At 39.6% G+C, this 16,492-nt stretch overlaps 1 protein-coding gene across 12 annotated transcripts in view; it reads left to right on the top strand.

Moving 5' to 3' along the window:
- Window positions 1-16,492, top strand: part of KIAA0825 (KIAA0825 ortholog) — a 370,351-nt gene that overhangs the window by 137,199 nt on the left and 216,660 nt on the right. For 10 of the 12 annotated variants that reach the window (XM_058530923.1, XM_058531045.1, XM_058531081.1 and 7 more), the window contains one exon: window positions 6,908-7,047. In XM_058530923.1, coding sequence (XP_058386906.1) covers window positions 6,908-7,047 — 140 coding nt within the window. Of the gene's footprint in view, window positions 1-3,034; window positions 3,132-6,907; window positions 7,048-14,388; window positions 14,526-16,492 lie in introns of those variants that run through there. The other 2 variants (XM_058531512.1, XM_058531594.1) reach the window with 2 other exon arrangements.

The following is a 16,492-nucleotide window of genomic DNA, read 5'->3' as shown; positions in this document are numbered from 1 at the left end:
TAGCAATGGAGCCAGCAATGAGATAATAGAAAACTACTATAGATTTTCACATTAGACAAATATGGTTGGTAGACTTCTGTAGTTTTGTGATCTTGGAAAATTAGTTAACCTGTGTGAGCTTCAGTTTCTGCATATATGAAATAGTTTAAATTTTGGTGAGGAAGTTGAGATATAAGTATGATACAACCTTATTGGTCTACATGAAAACAGCATGTAATATCATTGTCTACTTCTTCCATCTTGAAACATCTAATTTCCTTAACTTCTGAGATACTCTCATGGCAGATTCATGAGATTAAATGAGCTAATGTGCCTACTCATGGAATTTATTACGTAAGTACTTGCTAAACAATCATTCAATAATGCTGTGTTAGTAAAGAGCTATATGTTTCCGAAAATAGCCAATTTTGTCAATTATCCAAACATGTTAAAAGGACCTACTACCAGGGGCCGGCCCAGTGGCGTAGCAGTTAGGTTTGCGCACTCCACTTCGGCAGCCCAGGGTTTGTAGCTTTGGACCCCGGGCGCGGACCTACGCACTGCTTGTCAAGCCATGCTGTGGCGGCATCCCATATGAAGTAGAGGAAGATGGGCACAGATGTTAGCCCAGGGCCAATCTTCCTCAGCAATAAGAGGAGGATTGGCAATGGATGTTAGCTCAGGGCTAGTCTTCCTCACAAAAAAAAAAAAAAAGGACCTACTACAAGTGTGAAAAAGTGGAAAGAATATTGAACTACTTTTTCATTGGGTCTCTGCACTTACCAGAAGTGTGATGCCACGGGAGACCTTTTCTGAACTCCCTGCCACAGGATATTTATTATCTGGTATACAGGGACCAATAATAGTTATAGGCTCCAGAGAGATAACTTCTGCTCCTCAAAAAGGATAGCTGAGTGATGTAGTAGTGTCCAGTGTCTCAGGGATTCAGGTGCTATTAGCACTTCAGTGGGGGTGGGGGAGGCAGGGGGGTCAAAAAGTTATGTTTGATATGTAATATTATTTTAAAAATTAAAATTCAATTTTTATATATTTTTAGAAATAGGATATCCAAACCTATGTAACATTAAAGTGTGGAGCTAGGGCTATGAGGTTGGGTTACTAATATCTTTGGGCAGTTTTGGGGAAATGGAGTCATCCCAAGTGAAAAAGTTTAATTTGCTAAAATCAGGAAACACAGGTGCTCATAGATTGAATGCCTACCCTCTAAGTTGTACACCAGATAGTATAGATACAACCAACTCTGAAGAGAGTTTTTCTGAGACTCTTTGAGTGTCAATCCACCTTGGTGGACAAAGTCATTAAAAATCAAAGCAAACCCTATATATAAATGTGCAGGTGAACCCAGTCTGATTTCTGTTTATTGAATCATCTTTAGTTATAAAGATCATAAAGACTTGGCTATACCCACTATAGAGATTAAAATTATGCAAACATTTTCAATGCTATAACTATATATAATCTATACACTTGGTAAAATGATGAAGAAAATATTTTGTGTTTTTTTTCTCTCAACTTTTTTCCCAGGTACTAAAGTTATCTTCCTGGAGAAAGATGACAAAACTGCTTTAAATATTTGTCTTTACTTATTTTCCTAGAAATATTTTGAAGGATCTGTTTTGGAAAGCCAAGAGCAGTTGATTAATACAGGGCTTCTCCTCTGCTTTTGTTTCCCCACTTTAGGGCTTTTACTCTCAGTTTCTCTTTAGTTACGCCCTTGCCTTTGTTCTCCGAATCATATACTTATGGTCTCTGGTATAAATTTGGCCCAGTAATCCATGACAGGAACCATCTGGTCAAAATCAGTCCCTAGATACCTCGAATAACATGGCTCCAATTTGGGAATAGCATTGAGACCACAAACTTAATTTTGGGTCAAAAACCTGGTATCGTCAATCAGGAGGTTGAATAGAGCCAAACATCCTCAATGCTGGAAAATACAACTTACCCACCAAATATCAACCAGGTTGAATGGAAAAAAACATGGAATAGTGGAATGAGCCTGGGTTTTGAAGTCAGAAAGCCTTGGGTTCAAAGTCCAGTAGCCATATTTATTAGCTAAATGACCTTGGACTAGTTTCTCAATATTCCTGAAACAAAGATTAAGTGAGATGAATACTGCAGACCCTGAGACAAGGATTCAAATGAAAGTAGTTTATTTTCTAAGTTAGAAACACTGAAAGGGGAGTGGGTAAGTGAGACAGAGAAAGAAAGAAAGCAAATAAAGATTAGTGTAATCAAACCAACTACCATAGGGGTAACCAAAAAAACCTCCTGGGGAAATTCTTGGAGCCAGTGTGAAAGGCACATCTCAGAGTTATCCCACGAAAGGAGCAAGGATGCTGAGGTATTTATACAGCAACTTCCATTAATCATTGGATGAAGGCTGCTCCAGGGGTGTTAATTCACTGGTGCTTCCAACCTGTCTTGCTGGAAGGTAGAAAAATGCAGTTTCTGATAGCAAAAGGCAGGCCAGTATCAACTGAGTGGTAAGGGGAAGAGGATGTGGGGACATTGACAACATCTGCTTTGGTCTACCCTTTTCACCATTGAAATCCACTTATTACCCGTGTTAAGTTTTCTGAGTCTTACCATTGATTCTTCAAGGTGATGGCTGGTCAAAATTTCTTTATAAAAAAGGTTTTTTTACAGTAGAGTTAGTGGGACAAGCTAGAGTATCCTCTGCTGCAATTATTCCTGAGTCTGAAAGTGATAATCATCATTACATTCCTCTACCACTTATTCCAGCTTCCCCTCACCCTTGGCCATCACATCTGCTGATTTATGTTGCTTGCCCAGTGGAGTCGCTAAGACCTTCATCCCCAAAGGGTCGAACCCATGGCTACTATTTCCTCATCAGAATGTCGCCTGTTTATGGTTATCCCCAGTCATGAGAGCATCAGGAAATGCCCTGGTGAATTTCTTGAGTCACAGAACTCCTCCATGCTCCCCTTATGTAGTAGCAACTCTAGCTCCTCAGTGATAATTAGGGTTAATTACCCTTGCCGATATAGTAACTCCTTTCTTTGCCCACTAGACTGCTGGCATGGGAAGCCAAAAATGACCAGATGGCGGCTATAACATTAGGTTTTGTGGAATTCTCAATGGTCCTCTGGTAGAGGTGTGTATACCCCAACTCACCCTACCACAGAAACCAGGACCTTCGCTCCCACAGAGCCAATGGGGAGTTATGGGAATGGAAAACACAGATTTCCCAAGTGGATCATCAGAAGCACTGGTGAGAGGGGCCCCTTCTACTTTCACCCTTGGCTCCCAGACCCATGTAGTTTATTCGTTAGGGATATAGTACCATATAATGGCTGTTGATTCAAAGTAAATATCAAATCTTGAAGGACAGTGCCCCAACACCTCTGGGCATCATCCCAAAGCTGTGCATTTCAGAGTCCATTCCAATGTTCTACTACTCTAAGGGCTTCTACATGATACATATATGGGAGGATCAGTGAATCCCATGGTCATGTGGCCTGAGCAGTAAGGCTGCTCATTTTGCAGTCTGAACTTACTGCAGAGCCTTCTCTTGCCCTGTGCCTCACGCACAACTGTGGTTGGAAGTCAGGCTGGTGTGCACTGATACAGCTAAGATTTTTTTTAACTTTCTACTGCAGTATGAATACATACTAAAAAATTGCAGAAATTATAAGTAAACTACTTGAGTTTTCATAGAGTAAATACACCCAAATACAGCTAAGATTTTGCACGATGATTTGTTAGTTTCATAAACCAATAATGATTGAACCCCATTATTGTATCACTCCTTACTGCCTGGGTTTGAAAAATTCTTTACGCCAATTCATTCTCCAGAAATGTAGCACTTATTAGAGTATAAGCTTAATACAACCCAGCCATAAATTTATCCTGTCTCCTAACACAAGATTTATGAGTTCCAGTGGATTTATAAATTTTTGTTCTCTTCTTTGTTATAGTAGAATTCAACATGCACATGTTTGAGATATATATGTATAAATATATATATATATAATTTCCCTTTCTGTCATTTTTTTGTGAGGCTAATCTCACTTTCACAGCTCCACCAGCTCAAAGGATGAGGGAACATATGCTTCTCCATATGCCCAGCACAGACTCCTCAATGCATTTATTACTCCGAGCTTGGTGAATCAGGAATGTTTGTAATATTTTATTTTTCCTCATAGTGAGTCATTCTACTGTACATTTCAAAATCTGTGATAAGTTGAAAGATCCAAGAATCGAGGTACGTTTCAACAAACAGCTTCCCATCTGGTAAATGAGAAGTTTTATTTATAACCAGGTATTGAGATACAGTGGTATGAAATGACATTAAAATTATTTTGTTTTATTACATGTCTAAAGGGCTGGGCAAAAACTAACTCCCTCCAATCCAGTCTCCACACCGCAGCCAGATCAGAAAACTCATCTGCCTTGAACTCTTCAATGGGTCCAAAATCCCCATCTTGGCTAATGAGGCCCTCCATGATCTGGCTTCTCTCTCCTTCTTCAGGTTATCTCTCAACAATCCCCCTCCTTTTCTACACTCCATCAAATTGGATCTTTCAGTTCATTAAATGTATCTTTAAATCAGCATTCAACTCAAGCAAAATATGTAGGTAGGAAATTTTCAAAAACTAAATCAATTTTAATATACAGCTTAGCACCAACTAGCTGCTTTTCATCTACTGAACCCCAGGCAAGGTTCTAGAAGCCAGCACTTGGGGTTTAGGATGGAAATAGGGACAACCATTGTGAGGATCTGCTTCAGTGTTTCAGTCCAAAGGGCTCACCTAGTGGGTTCTTCCTTTGGAAGAACCATATTTGGAACTACTGCAAGAGCCAGACCAGTCTGGGAATACTCAAAGTAATTTAGTAGTTCAGAACTCCTGAACTGACGGATTTGGTTCCTCTGGCCTGCGAGTTTAGTAACTCCCCATTTCTCTCTTCACCACCTGCCCGAGGCTAGCTAGCTAACACTGCCTAGCTAACACTGCCCCACCAATTGCCCAAGGAGTTTCTCTGTTTCAAGTTATGTTGTCCGAGTCGCACATGGAAGCCTGAGTTGGTCCAAAGTTCAGCTGAGGCTGAAGAATTTTGTGCATCATAAGGTTGTGAGATGTTCCAAATGCCAAGCCAAGCCAAGGAAGAGATGCTTTGAAATTTCACTTTATATGTTTGGGTCCTCTCACTTTTGCTTAAGCCAGCCTTTTGGCAAAGCATCCTCTTTTTTTAAAAAGAGTTTGCCTACCCATTTATGAGCTTATGAGTCAATCAGCTAACATTTACAGAGCCCTTAAGTGTGCTTAGTTCACTGCTAGGAGCTTTGGAGTATAAAACAAGTGTCCTCAAGAGGCTTAAATCTGAGTGGAAAGACAAAGCTTTAATTGGTGAAATAGTAAAGCGCTAAGTGTGTATACTTGCCGTAAGTGCTGTAATTCAGAGTGAGAGAGACCATTATGGAGAGAAATTTTTAGTGAAGACTCCACAGAGAAAGCGGCGTGATATTTTTGCTGCAAATGGAAGGATGGGTAGGATTACGATAAGTAAAGGATTATGGGGAGTCCACCGCAAGTGTGGCAGCCAAGGTGGACCTGCATGGGCACAAAGGCACAGAGGTAGGAAAGATGACCAACTAGGCCCATCCCTACGACCTGTGCTCCAGAAAGCACTTTCTACCTCAATGGTTCTCAGACCTTAGCGTGCATCAGGCTCTCCTGGAGAGGGCTTGCTGAAACACAGATTTCTGGGGACCATCCCCAGAATTTCTAATGGGATGAGGCCCAGGAATTTGCATTTTCAACAAGTTCTCAGGTGATGCTGATGCTGCTGGTCCACGGCCCAAGCTTTGAAAACCACTTGTCTAGACTATGTTGATAACTGGATGGTTCTCCAGTCAGTAAATTCCGTCTGAAAATGATGCTGCAAATCGTCTCTCACAGCAATACCCTTAGTTCTGTTTTTTTCTGTTCTGAAGCATATGGTCCCCTCATGCACACCTTTACATTGCTGTCACATCTTTCCCTCTCAAGGCCCCCCCATTCCCACAATCCTTATGGCCGCACCCAGATTGAGTTTGATCATTTCCTGCCTTTTTTGTTGTGGTGGTTGTAAGCTGATTTCAGATGTGGTGACCTTTAGCCAATCTAAACTTTGAGATTTCAGAATGAAAAAGTGAGTAATGTTATCAGTTTTTAGTTTCTACTTCACTTTCTTATCTCCTGCCAGTTCATTGGTAAATTAATGTGGTGATGCGGAGGACCTGATTTTGATTTTCCACTCAACATTGACGATAATTTCTCCAGGTGAAGCTTATTTGCCTTGGAATTGTTTCTCTTTGATGAAATGATTACCCAAGTAGGTAGCAGTGTGACTGTCAGAGTGGGTCTGATAATTCCACGTTGACTTAAGGCTTTACATATTAAATAATTAGATTACGGTTGACCCTTAACAGAAGCTTTGAATTCCTTTAGTTTTATCAGCAATCATGGTACATGGCAAATTACAAAGTAGCCAAAACCCATTGTAACTTCTTTCCATGAATAATGAAAGGAGTTAATAGCACATAGTAGGCCCTCATATATTTGGTGAATGAACAGATAAATGCATTCAAAATAAATCCATACATAATTTTTATTTGGTCATGAAACAAAAACAGACATTGGTCTGTGAAATATAGACATGGTTATTTTGTATCAGTTTTAAATTTGGCAGGCTACCAAATGTTAATTTGCTTTTAGCTATTTGAGATTAAATATAATTCCTTCCCTGAGCAACCCTAAAGTAAGCAAGCATGAAAGTGTTTTCAGAGTAATCTGGGAGGAATTGACATTTAAAGGAGTTATCATTACATCTGTACTTTAAGACTATTAATTTCATAGATAAATTCACTTCGTTACTCCATCTTTATCTTGTATTTTGAAAGGACTCCATCAGATGGACAACTGACAGCCGAGGGTCAACTGAAACTGCTCTTATCCCAGCCAGGTTGTAATTGGAACCTGCTTCTGGAAAGCCTACTGCATCATGATGGTCTTTTACTGAGAATCTTGCTGAAGAGCTCAAGTGAGTATTTGTAGTTATAAGAATGTCCTCAAAAAACCCAGTCATTGCTCAAATTGAATGAAATTTTTTTCCTACTTGAATATTGGCAGAGGGATGTAAACCAACTGCATTGTATCAACAGTCAGTGGGGTTAACAGCAGGTAAAATATTAAATCGCTTTATAAACCTATTGGAAAGATTTTTTTCAGGGACTCTGAGAAAAAACAATATTTTGATATAATACTGTTGTATCATAACTACCATTATATAGAAATGTATCAATATCTGGAGTTTGAAATGCCTAAGAAGATTACAGGAACATAGTTATATGTCCAAAACAGAAGTCTCAATTAGACCTAAAAGAAAGACAGAGAGAGAGTACATTAGAGCCACCCTAGTGGATCATGAAAAGTGCTTATGTAACTTATAAACAAGCAAGTGGTGGCTTACAGCCATATCCATTGGTGCATGGAGAAGTAATCATGAAAAAATTATGAATGGAAATTGAGGAGTAACGGAAGACCACTCTTCTCTTAATTAGACTTTCTTTTTTTCCCTGAAAGTGCTATTTTAGAAAATGGTAAGTAATGTTATGCCAATCTAATATTATATGCCACTGCGCTCCTGCTACATCTATAAGGAGTTTTCTAACCATTTTCACATGCCCCTACACGTTTCTCTTTCTGTTCTATACCACATGTGAAGCCAGGTTAATTTGTTCAATCACTAGTTTCAGTATAGGTTTCCTGAATCAAAATCTTTTTTCTCTGGTTCTCCACCACCTGCAGTACCAAATCCCTGTCCATTCAAATATGACCCTAGGCTGGTTTTCTGAACTTTTTTTACCACTATTCCCTTGCACACACACACACATTTCAGCCATTGTCCCCAAAGGCCCATGCATGTGCTCCCTCCACACCTTGGCTCACCCATTTTTCCTCCTTGAAAGACCCTCCATAAACAATTCAGCCTCCACCAGTGTGCCAGGCTCAGTTGATGTTCCAGATCTTTGCATGCTCCAGCTCACACCAATCTCTTCCTCCCCTCAACTTCACGGTGCCCATTATCTTGGCTGCTCATTTGCCCTTAGCATACTCTGCCTTACATTGTTATTATATTTGTATGTGAATGAGGCACATGTACGCCAGGCCTGTTGGTACACAAGTGAGGTTCACAACATCCTCTGTCCAAATCGCTCCAGTCATTCCCGGGAATCTTTGGTTTCTCAGGTCTGCTCATGAGCACTTCCCCCGTTCTTCTCTCCTGTCCGCCATGACGTTTGTTTCCCAAAAGCCACCGAGGGGAGGTACCTCACTGCTGAGCCCTTGTGAGAATATTGCTTCTCCCCTGGTGCTCTCAAATCCATAAAATCCTGTGGTGCCAGAAGTCACTACAACTCCTAAAGCCTCCCTGTGTTCCAAGCAGAAGTTCGGAGATTATCCCTCTCCCAAACCCTGAATCTGACTCTATTTCCTTAGCCCCAGGCAGTACTGTTTGGGTCTCAAATAGCACAAAGTTCACCTGAAAGCAATTTGTTTAGCTTCAGGCTGTAACTCCACTCTCCTCAAGGGAAAACTGGTACTCAGGAAACTACTTCCTCCAGTAGCCACCATTTATTGTTTACTTATTGGGTGTCAGGCATTGTGCGGAGCGCTTCACATCTGTTATCTAATTTGATTCTTATAGCTTCATCAAATATGTACTGTTGTTTTCCTCGTGTTAAGAATAACGACATTATGAGCCGGCCCTGATGGCCTAGTGGTTAGTAGGTGGCCCGGGTTCGGTTCCTGGGCACAGAACCACACCACTCGCCTGTCAGTAGCCATGCTGTGGTGGCAGCTCACATACAAGAACTAGAAGAATTTACCACTACACACAACTATGTACTGGGGCTTTGGGGGTGGGGAGGAGGAAAAAGGAGGAAGATTGGCAACAGATGTTAGCTTAGGGCAAATCTTCCCCTGCAAAAAATAAAAAAAAAAATGACATTAGAGTTTAAGATAGTGTTACTTGCCCAGAGACACACCTAGCCGATAAATGGTGGGTAAATCTTGATTCTGAACCCCGCCCAGCTTTCTGTCCCCTGCACTTCCTATACAAATACTTATGCAAATTAAACCCTGGAGGGGGTGAGGGGTATCTGAAGAACTGTAATCTGTCCACCCTCCGGTGGATCAACCAGGACACCCTGATGCGCCTGCATTTAACTGGTCTTTCCAGCCAGTTAGGGCTGATCGTAGATTTTTGTATTCCTCCTCAAGCTAGTTTACAGAAAAAGTCCAGTGATTGGCCAATCAGTGATCAGTTAGAATATAAAATACAGAGCTTCCCTTAAACTTTATAATCTGAGCTGTCAGGCAAGGTGGCTACATGACATGGACAGTATCTGACACGGCTGGAGATTTACTCTAATATAATCATTGAAACCCGTGGGCATGGTCCCAGAAGAGAAATGGTCTCCTATTGATGGAGTTACGTAGAACAGCCTGGAAAATCAATTGCGATCAAACCTTTTGACTATACTTGTATAGCCACAGAGTACAGGAATAGCAATTATAGTTATGAATATTTAACCATGTTTTCTTACAAATGAATCCCACATTTACTTACCAAAAATATTACTTCCACCTTCTGGTATATATAACATGATATTGTTTTTGAGAGACTTACAGTCATCAAAATTACCATATTGTATCACCTTCAATTATGCTTCTCATGAAGTGCCAAAGTGTATTTACCCATGCTGCTCAAATATCTGTCATTGTCTGCAAAGGCTGTTAGGTGTTTGATCAGGGTTACATGGCTGCTCTGGAATCATCTTGTACTGAATTTTATTAGCTACTTCAATACAGTAAGGATGTAGTGACAGAATTTACCAATCAATTGATTGACCGACTTATTAAGCTCCAGTAGAAGTCTTGTCACTTTAAGTTAGAAACAATATACTCACTGGAATCTTATTATCCAGACTAAGATGGAAATTATCATGTACATAAAAATAAATTTGTAATATTTTTTGCAGAGATTTTCTTTTCATTTGATTAGAAGTCTCAAAGTATTTCAGAACACCATTTGGTAATTTAGAAGTTTGATCATAGTTTTAGGAAAGAAACTTTTAGAGTAAAATATGCTGAATTAGGTGTTTCAAGCAACATAACTATCAGCGTTTTTATGGGAGAGTTTTTCTTTATAAATAGTGTCTTTTTGGTTGAACTGATAAAATTTAATTTTGTGTTAAATTGGCTCAGGAATAAGAATAAAGAGATTTTAAGTATTATCTTTATTATAGATATTTTAGAACAGGTTATCCTCGTCCAATAAGCAATTATTAAATTTTGTTAGGTACAGATTTTTCTTGATAGACAACCATATATTATAAAGATTAAAACATATGAGGATTGTCTCTTTTATTGTCTGTAGCTTTTGGTTTTGCTCTATGAAAATGATTTGCCAGAATTTCTATTTATTTTAAAAAGCATCAGCAGAGCATATATGGAAATGACTTTTGTATAATATGAAATGCAACTTCACTGAGGGTCAGAAAATAGCAAAATTTAGTAAATGAAGGGTAAAATTTTAATTTATAATATATGCTTCATAGGCTGCAAGCTTCTAGGAAGTGGAATCATGTTTTTGCCATAGATAGTAATTCCTCCTCTGTAAAAATATGTGGCATTTTGAGGGAGTGATTACATTGCTAAAAGTTGATAAAAATAAACTAATTTCACATAGTAGGTGGTTTATGACATTCTTGGGGTACAGTTCAGTTGGCACAAGAAAGTAATGTTTGTTGGTTTATTTTTAAGGTAGGCCATCTTTAATTTGAAGGAAAAAGCTCTCAACTACAAATGTTTATAGAAGATTTCAAAATTGTAAGACACTATTTTGAATTATTGACTCGAAAAACCCAAGGCAGTTGTTTTGGTAATTAACTTACTGAGGCCCCATGGCCTAACTAGTTTCTTACTTGTGGCATCAAAGGAACAAATATTTGGCAATTTCCCAAGTGTTAGCAGGTGGCCTTTTCCTGCTAGTGACATTTCAATGAAGTGTGACTAACATTCTTTCCTTTGCCCATTGCCCCAAGAGGGATGCCTAGTGAAACTTCTTGGCTTTTGGTGATTTTCAGTGGTAATATAACAACAAGAAACTAGCAAATACATGATATTTAACATGTTCCTGGACATTGTTTCTGAGTGTTTTAAATGTGTTCACTCACTGAATCCTTGTAACAACTCTGCGTGGTAGGTACAATTATCATCTCCATTTTACAGATGAGGAAACTGAGACACATAGAAATAAATCTCGTCCAAGTCACATACCTCGTAAGTGGCAAAGCAGAATTTGATCCAGACAGCTGGCTTCCAGAAAGTGTGCTTTCACCACCACACCACACGGCATCCAGGCAGAGCCACAGAGCATTTACCAAACTGCAGGTCGCACACTTTGTGGGGGCCATCAGGAGCCTTTAGTGGGTAATGTTGATAGGACATTTGGTACTTTTCAACCTAATAAAGTGCCTAAAGATAATCAAGAAACAGATGGACAGGAAATTCTACCACTACCGAGCAGTGATTGACTTCAAGTGAATGAATCAATTCAAAGTCTCTAATTTTTTTTTTTTTTTTTTTTTTTTGTGAGGAGATCAGCCCTGAGCTAACATCCGCCAATCCTCCTCTTTTTTTTTTTTTTGCTGAGGAAGACGGCCCTGGGCTAACATCTGTGCCCATCTTCCTCCACTTTATATGGGACGCCGCCACAGCATGGCTTACCAAGCAGTGCGTCGGTGCACGCCCGGGATCCAAACCAGCGAACCCTGGGCCGCCGCAGCGGAGCGCGCGCACTTAACCGCTTGCACCACCTGGCCGGCCCCAAAGTCTCTAATTTTATAGTTAATATTTTCCTGATCTTTTGAGTAATGATAAGCATGTTATGGGAGAAGCTTGGTGTTTTGTTGTGCAGTGTGTGTGTGTGTTTTGTTTCATTTTATAAGTGTGACCAAGTGTCTTGGAGGAGGTGACCGAAAGTAAAATATGCTCCCTCTTGGTACCCTTAGCGTACCTAACATTGATGTCATAGGCTGCTTTGCTAGTGACTTCTGTACTGTGACTTGTTTAATCTTTTTTTCTTTGCTCAATTTATACCCTGTTCTCACGAGGAACAGTAGAACCATATTTGTGTGTTTTTGCCCTAGTCCTTTGCAAACAAGGATCCTATCCGAGAATGATGATGGACTAGCCTAGCGTATCAATGGGCTCCACAGAATTATTACAGTCCAAGAAACAGTTATCGTCTGGGATCTGCTGAGTCTCCATGAGGGTGGGGTGGTTGTAGAGTGTGATTGTATGAAGCAAGACTTCTTGGCTTTAAGGTGTAAACACGTCACCTGGGCTGCTGCTTAAAACCTCAGATTCTGATTCAATAGGTCTTGGGTGGGCCCTGAGATTCCGGATTTCTAACAAGCTCCCAGGTATGCTGCTCCTGCTGCTGCTGGTCCCTGGACCACCTTTTGAGTAGCAAGGTCATGGAACAAAGTGTCTGTTGCTGAAGAAGGCAAAAGAATTTGAGAATGTGGCTTGTCCTTCCAATGTATCATGGGCTTTTAAAGAGACATAATTTACTTAAGAATATTTATAAACCATTTTATCAGGAAGTTCACAGCAGTCAGAAAGCATGATCTTGTTCAAATACAGATCTGATTATATGTCACTCCCCTGCTACAAATCTTTAGTGGTTGCCCACTACTTATAGGATAAAGACCCTAATCCTTGAGACACAAGCAATGCTCGTCGTTCTCTGTTGATGGCCAACTTGTCCAACATATCGTGTCCTGCTCTCCCCCAGCTTATCATGCTCCAACTCATGCATGTTCTGGTCTAGGTTGTGCATCCTAGATTTCTATATTTATAACAGAAATGTCCCTGCAGATGTGTCTTGAGGAAGAGGCAGCTGCCCCAACACCAATGACCTTTCAATTGTCCCATATACCAAGTTCTTTCCACCTACAGAACCTTTGAAACATTGTTTTTTGTGCCTAGAATCTTCTTCCCCTCCATTTCCTGGCAACTGTTAGTCATCTTTTAACTTAAATATTATTTCCTAGGAAGTCATCTTTGATTGTCCCCTTAGGTCCCACCATAATTCCTTTTGTAACACTTGTCACAATTTTAAGTGAGAGGTTAATTGACATCATTTTGTATTTAATGTCTGTCTCAGCCACTGTGAGTTCCAGGAGGGCAGGGACAGCTCACCACAGTATCTCTAGTGCTTGGCCTGGGTCTCAACACTTCAGACTGGTACTGAGCACATAGAACATGCTTAAAAAATATTTGTTGGATGAATGAGTGGAGGCCAATTAAAGTTCCATGACAGCAATTCTGTTTCATTCATTAGCTTTGTGATCTCTCTAAACTTTAGATTCCTCATTTCTAAATGGGATACTAATATTGACCTTTCTGTTCATTTTGGGGTTTAAAAAGGTAAATAAACGTAAAGCACCACTGTTTGACCCTTAGGAGGTACTTATTTTGTATTAGATTCTTTCCTTTTATACTGAATACCTGGAAAATTATGCCTGATGTATTTTTCTTCTCTGATCACTCTTCCTGTGCTCCATGTAGTGGTCTCTCCGTCTGCTTTTCAGTAACTCTCCCCTCTGTCTAAGTATAAATTTAAATGTATCCCAGGAGGTGAGGTTTCCCCTTTGACACATGTGTGCCTGAGAAGATGTTGTCCTAGCAGCCGTCACGCGTGTCAAGATGAGAACTAGGCCAAATAAATATTCCCAAGTTCTACATGTTATAGCACTCCTTGAGAACTTTTGCATATTAGCTTGGGAGATTAGCAATATGAATTTTGCTATGATGCTTCACCTACACAGACTCAGATCTAATTTGGCTTGATAGTGGCTGAAATATTTTATATGCTTTCTTTTCATAGAAAATGTCTAATATAACTATAGGAACATGTGTCGTCTTTAGTAGTTAATGTGCTTCTAGTGTTAGCATATAAAATGATTAAGCATTATAAGTGATTCTATTATCGTGGATTTATGTAGCCTCTTCTTCCCAACAACTCAAAGTGATTTAACATATTATTTCATTTATGACCCTTGGATTATTAGAACCATTTTGCAAATGAGGAAACTTGGATACAGAGAAATTGAGTAAATTGCCCTCTTGATGTTTAAGTGGTCCTTAGAAAAAAGAAGAGCCATTATTTTCTGAAAGTATATCTATCTATTGTTTTTAAATGAATTCAAAATGAAAACATGAGACTTTGTGGAAATGATTATTCTCAGAAATAAGAAATAATATTCTTCTGAATTAATTTCTGAAAATGTTTGTTTACTTGATTTTCTAGTATTTAATGGGCATCAACTACGCACAAAGCACTGTTCTCGACCGGAGATACAATGGTAAACATGACCTGCCAGATTGTCTCATATTCTGAGGGATTAGTTGCTGGGGAAAGTTGAGAGGACAGACATTATAAAGTAAAAAAATATAAAAATTAGGTAAATTCAACTGCTAATAAGTACCATGAAGTGCTTTTCTAAAACAGAGTAACTGACAGATTCACAGACTGGATGATTAGGAAAGGCTGCTCTGACGAGCTGACACATCCTTTTACTCATGAGTGATTTGGGAGTGGATGGAAGATGCCTTTATGTGGTATTAGATATTTGGAATACAGGTATACTTTCATCCAATGTTCTAGAATAGAGGCCAGCAAACTTTTCCTATAGAGGGCCAGATAGTAAATATTTTAGGCTTTGTAGACTGTACAGTTTTTGTCACAGCTACTCAACTGTACCATTGTAGTGTGAAAGCAGCCACAGAGCCTACGTAAGCGAATGAGCATGGCTGTGTAGGGGAGGAAAGGGTTTTCCTCAACCTTCTTAGGGTTCCTGGCTGGGTTTGAAAATTAAACTGACAAGGACAGATTAACAGGAGAAAAGCATAGAAATTTGTTTAATATAATTTTACTTGGCACAGGAACCTTTATAAAGAAATAAAGATCTGAAGAAACGGTTAAACCTGAGTGTTTTTATGCTAGGTTTAATGAAGAATGGACAAGCATGGAGAAATATGACAGGTCAAGGGATATGAAGTAAGTGTAGTAAATTGGGGGAAACTGAGCAAGGCCTGTTTGTTAGAATTCTTCTCAGTGTCCCTTTGACTTCAGAGCTAAGGATGTTCCTTTGCTCCTGGTATAGGGAGGTGCCTTCTCAAGTGAGGGTTTTATGACCTGATTTAGGGGAGAAGGGGGTTGGGGAAGGACAGAGTGACCTTCCTGCTTCTGCTCTTTTCTCAAACTCCTTCAGCTTAAAATATTAAATACACCAAGGTGCCATATTTTGGGTAGCATATCCTGAACCCCATCAGCTGTATTCTAATGAAACTTTATTTATGGACACTGCAATTTGAATTTCATGTAGTTTTGCATGTCACAAAACATATTCTACTTCTGATTTTTTTTTTTTACCATTTAAAAATGTAAAAACTATTCTTAGCTTGTGGGCCATATAAAAACAGGCGGCAGGCTGGATTTATCTGCTGGGCTGTAGTTGCCAACCCTTGTTCTAGAATATTGTGCAGCACCAAGCTCCCACATAGCTTTATCACTTCTCTGCAACGTGGTCATTTGGAGAGGAGACCTGCACGTAACCCTAGCACGGCACTTTTACCTTCTCTCCCAAGGCCTGAGCAGACGTTCCCACTGGATGGATCGGCTTGGTATCTGCCTACAGAAGGAATTTCCCTTTTACATAGCTTTAACTCAGTTCCACATTATATGAACATCTAGGGACTTTTTATTTATTGGGGAGTACAGCTAGAGCTCAAATAACTTATCTCTTACTCCCTAGGGCTGCCAGCTGCAGAATTTGGACCAATTAGCCCACCTATGCTAGTGGTCATCAGACCTTGTCTACAGTATCTTTGTCTTTTCTTGGCACACCCTGTTTAAAGGGGTATTGCCATTTTAAGAGTCAACACAGAGAAAAGTGATAAAGATGTTAAGTAGAAGCCAGGCCATACCTTGCTTAAATAAATTAGGTATGTCTACCTTGGAGAAGAAAAGATTAGAGAAGGCAAGATAGCTATCTTCAAATATTTTAAGTCTTCCTGTTAGAAAAACAAAAATAGGCTGTCCAATTCAACGAGTGGAGATGCTTGGGAATAAGTTAGAAGGAGATGGATTTTGGCTGCCAGTCTGTCAGTCAGAAAACCTGAATTGTCATCCGTAATGATAACTGAGGAAGTCACTTACAACTCTGTGCTTCTTTTCTTTATCCACTAAAGGGGTTAACCTAGATTTCTGTAGTCTTTCCTGATAACAGTGTTCTATATTTTTTAAAAATACAAAACAGTTTCATAACTTGAGCCGTCCAGCAGAACAACTGGCTACCTTGAATGGTAGTGCACATCCCACCACTGAAGGTATTCAAGAAGAAGCTAGGTCG

This window comes from Diceros bicornis, chromosome 1 (assembly GCF_020826845.1).
Source record: "Diceros bicornis minor isolate mBicDic1 chromosome 1, mDicBic1.mat.cur, whole genome shotgun sequence".
Classification (NCBI taxonomy): Eukaryota; Metazoa; Chordata; class Mammalia; order Perissodactyla; family Rhinocerotidae; genus Diceros; species Diceros bicornis.
This window is presented reverse-complemented; position numbering and strand designations above follow the sequence as displayed.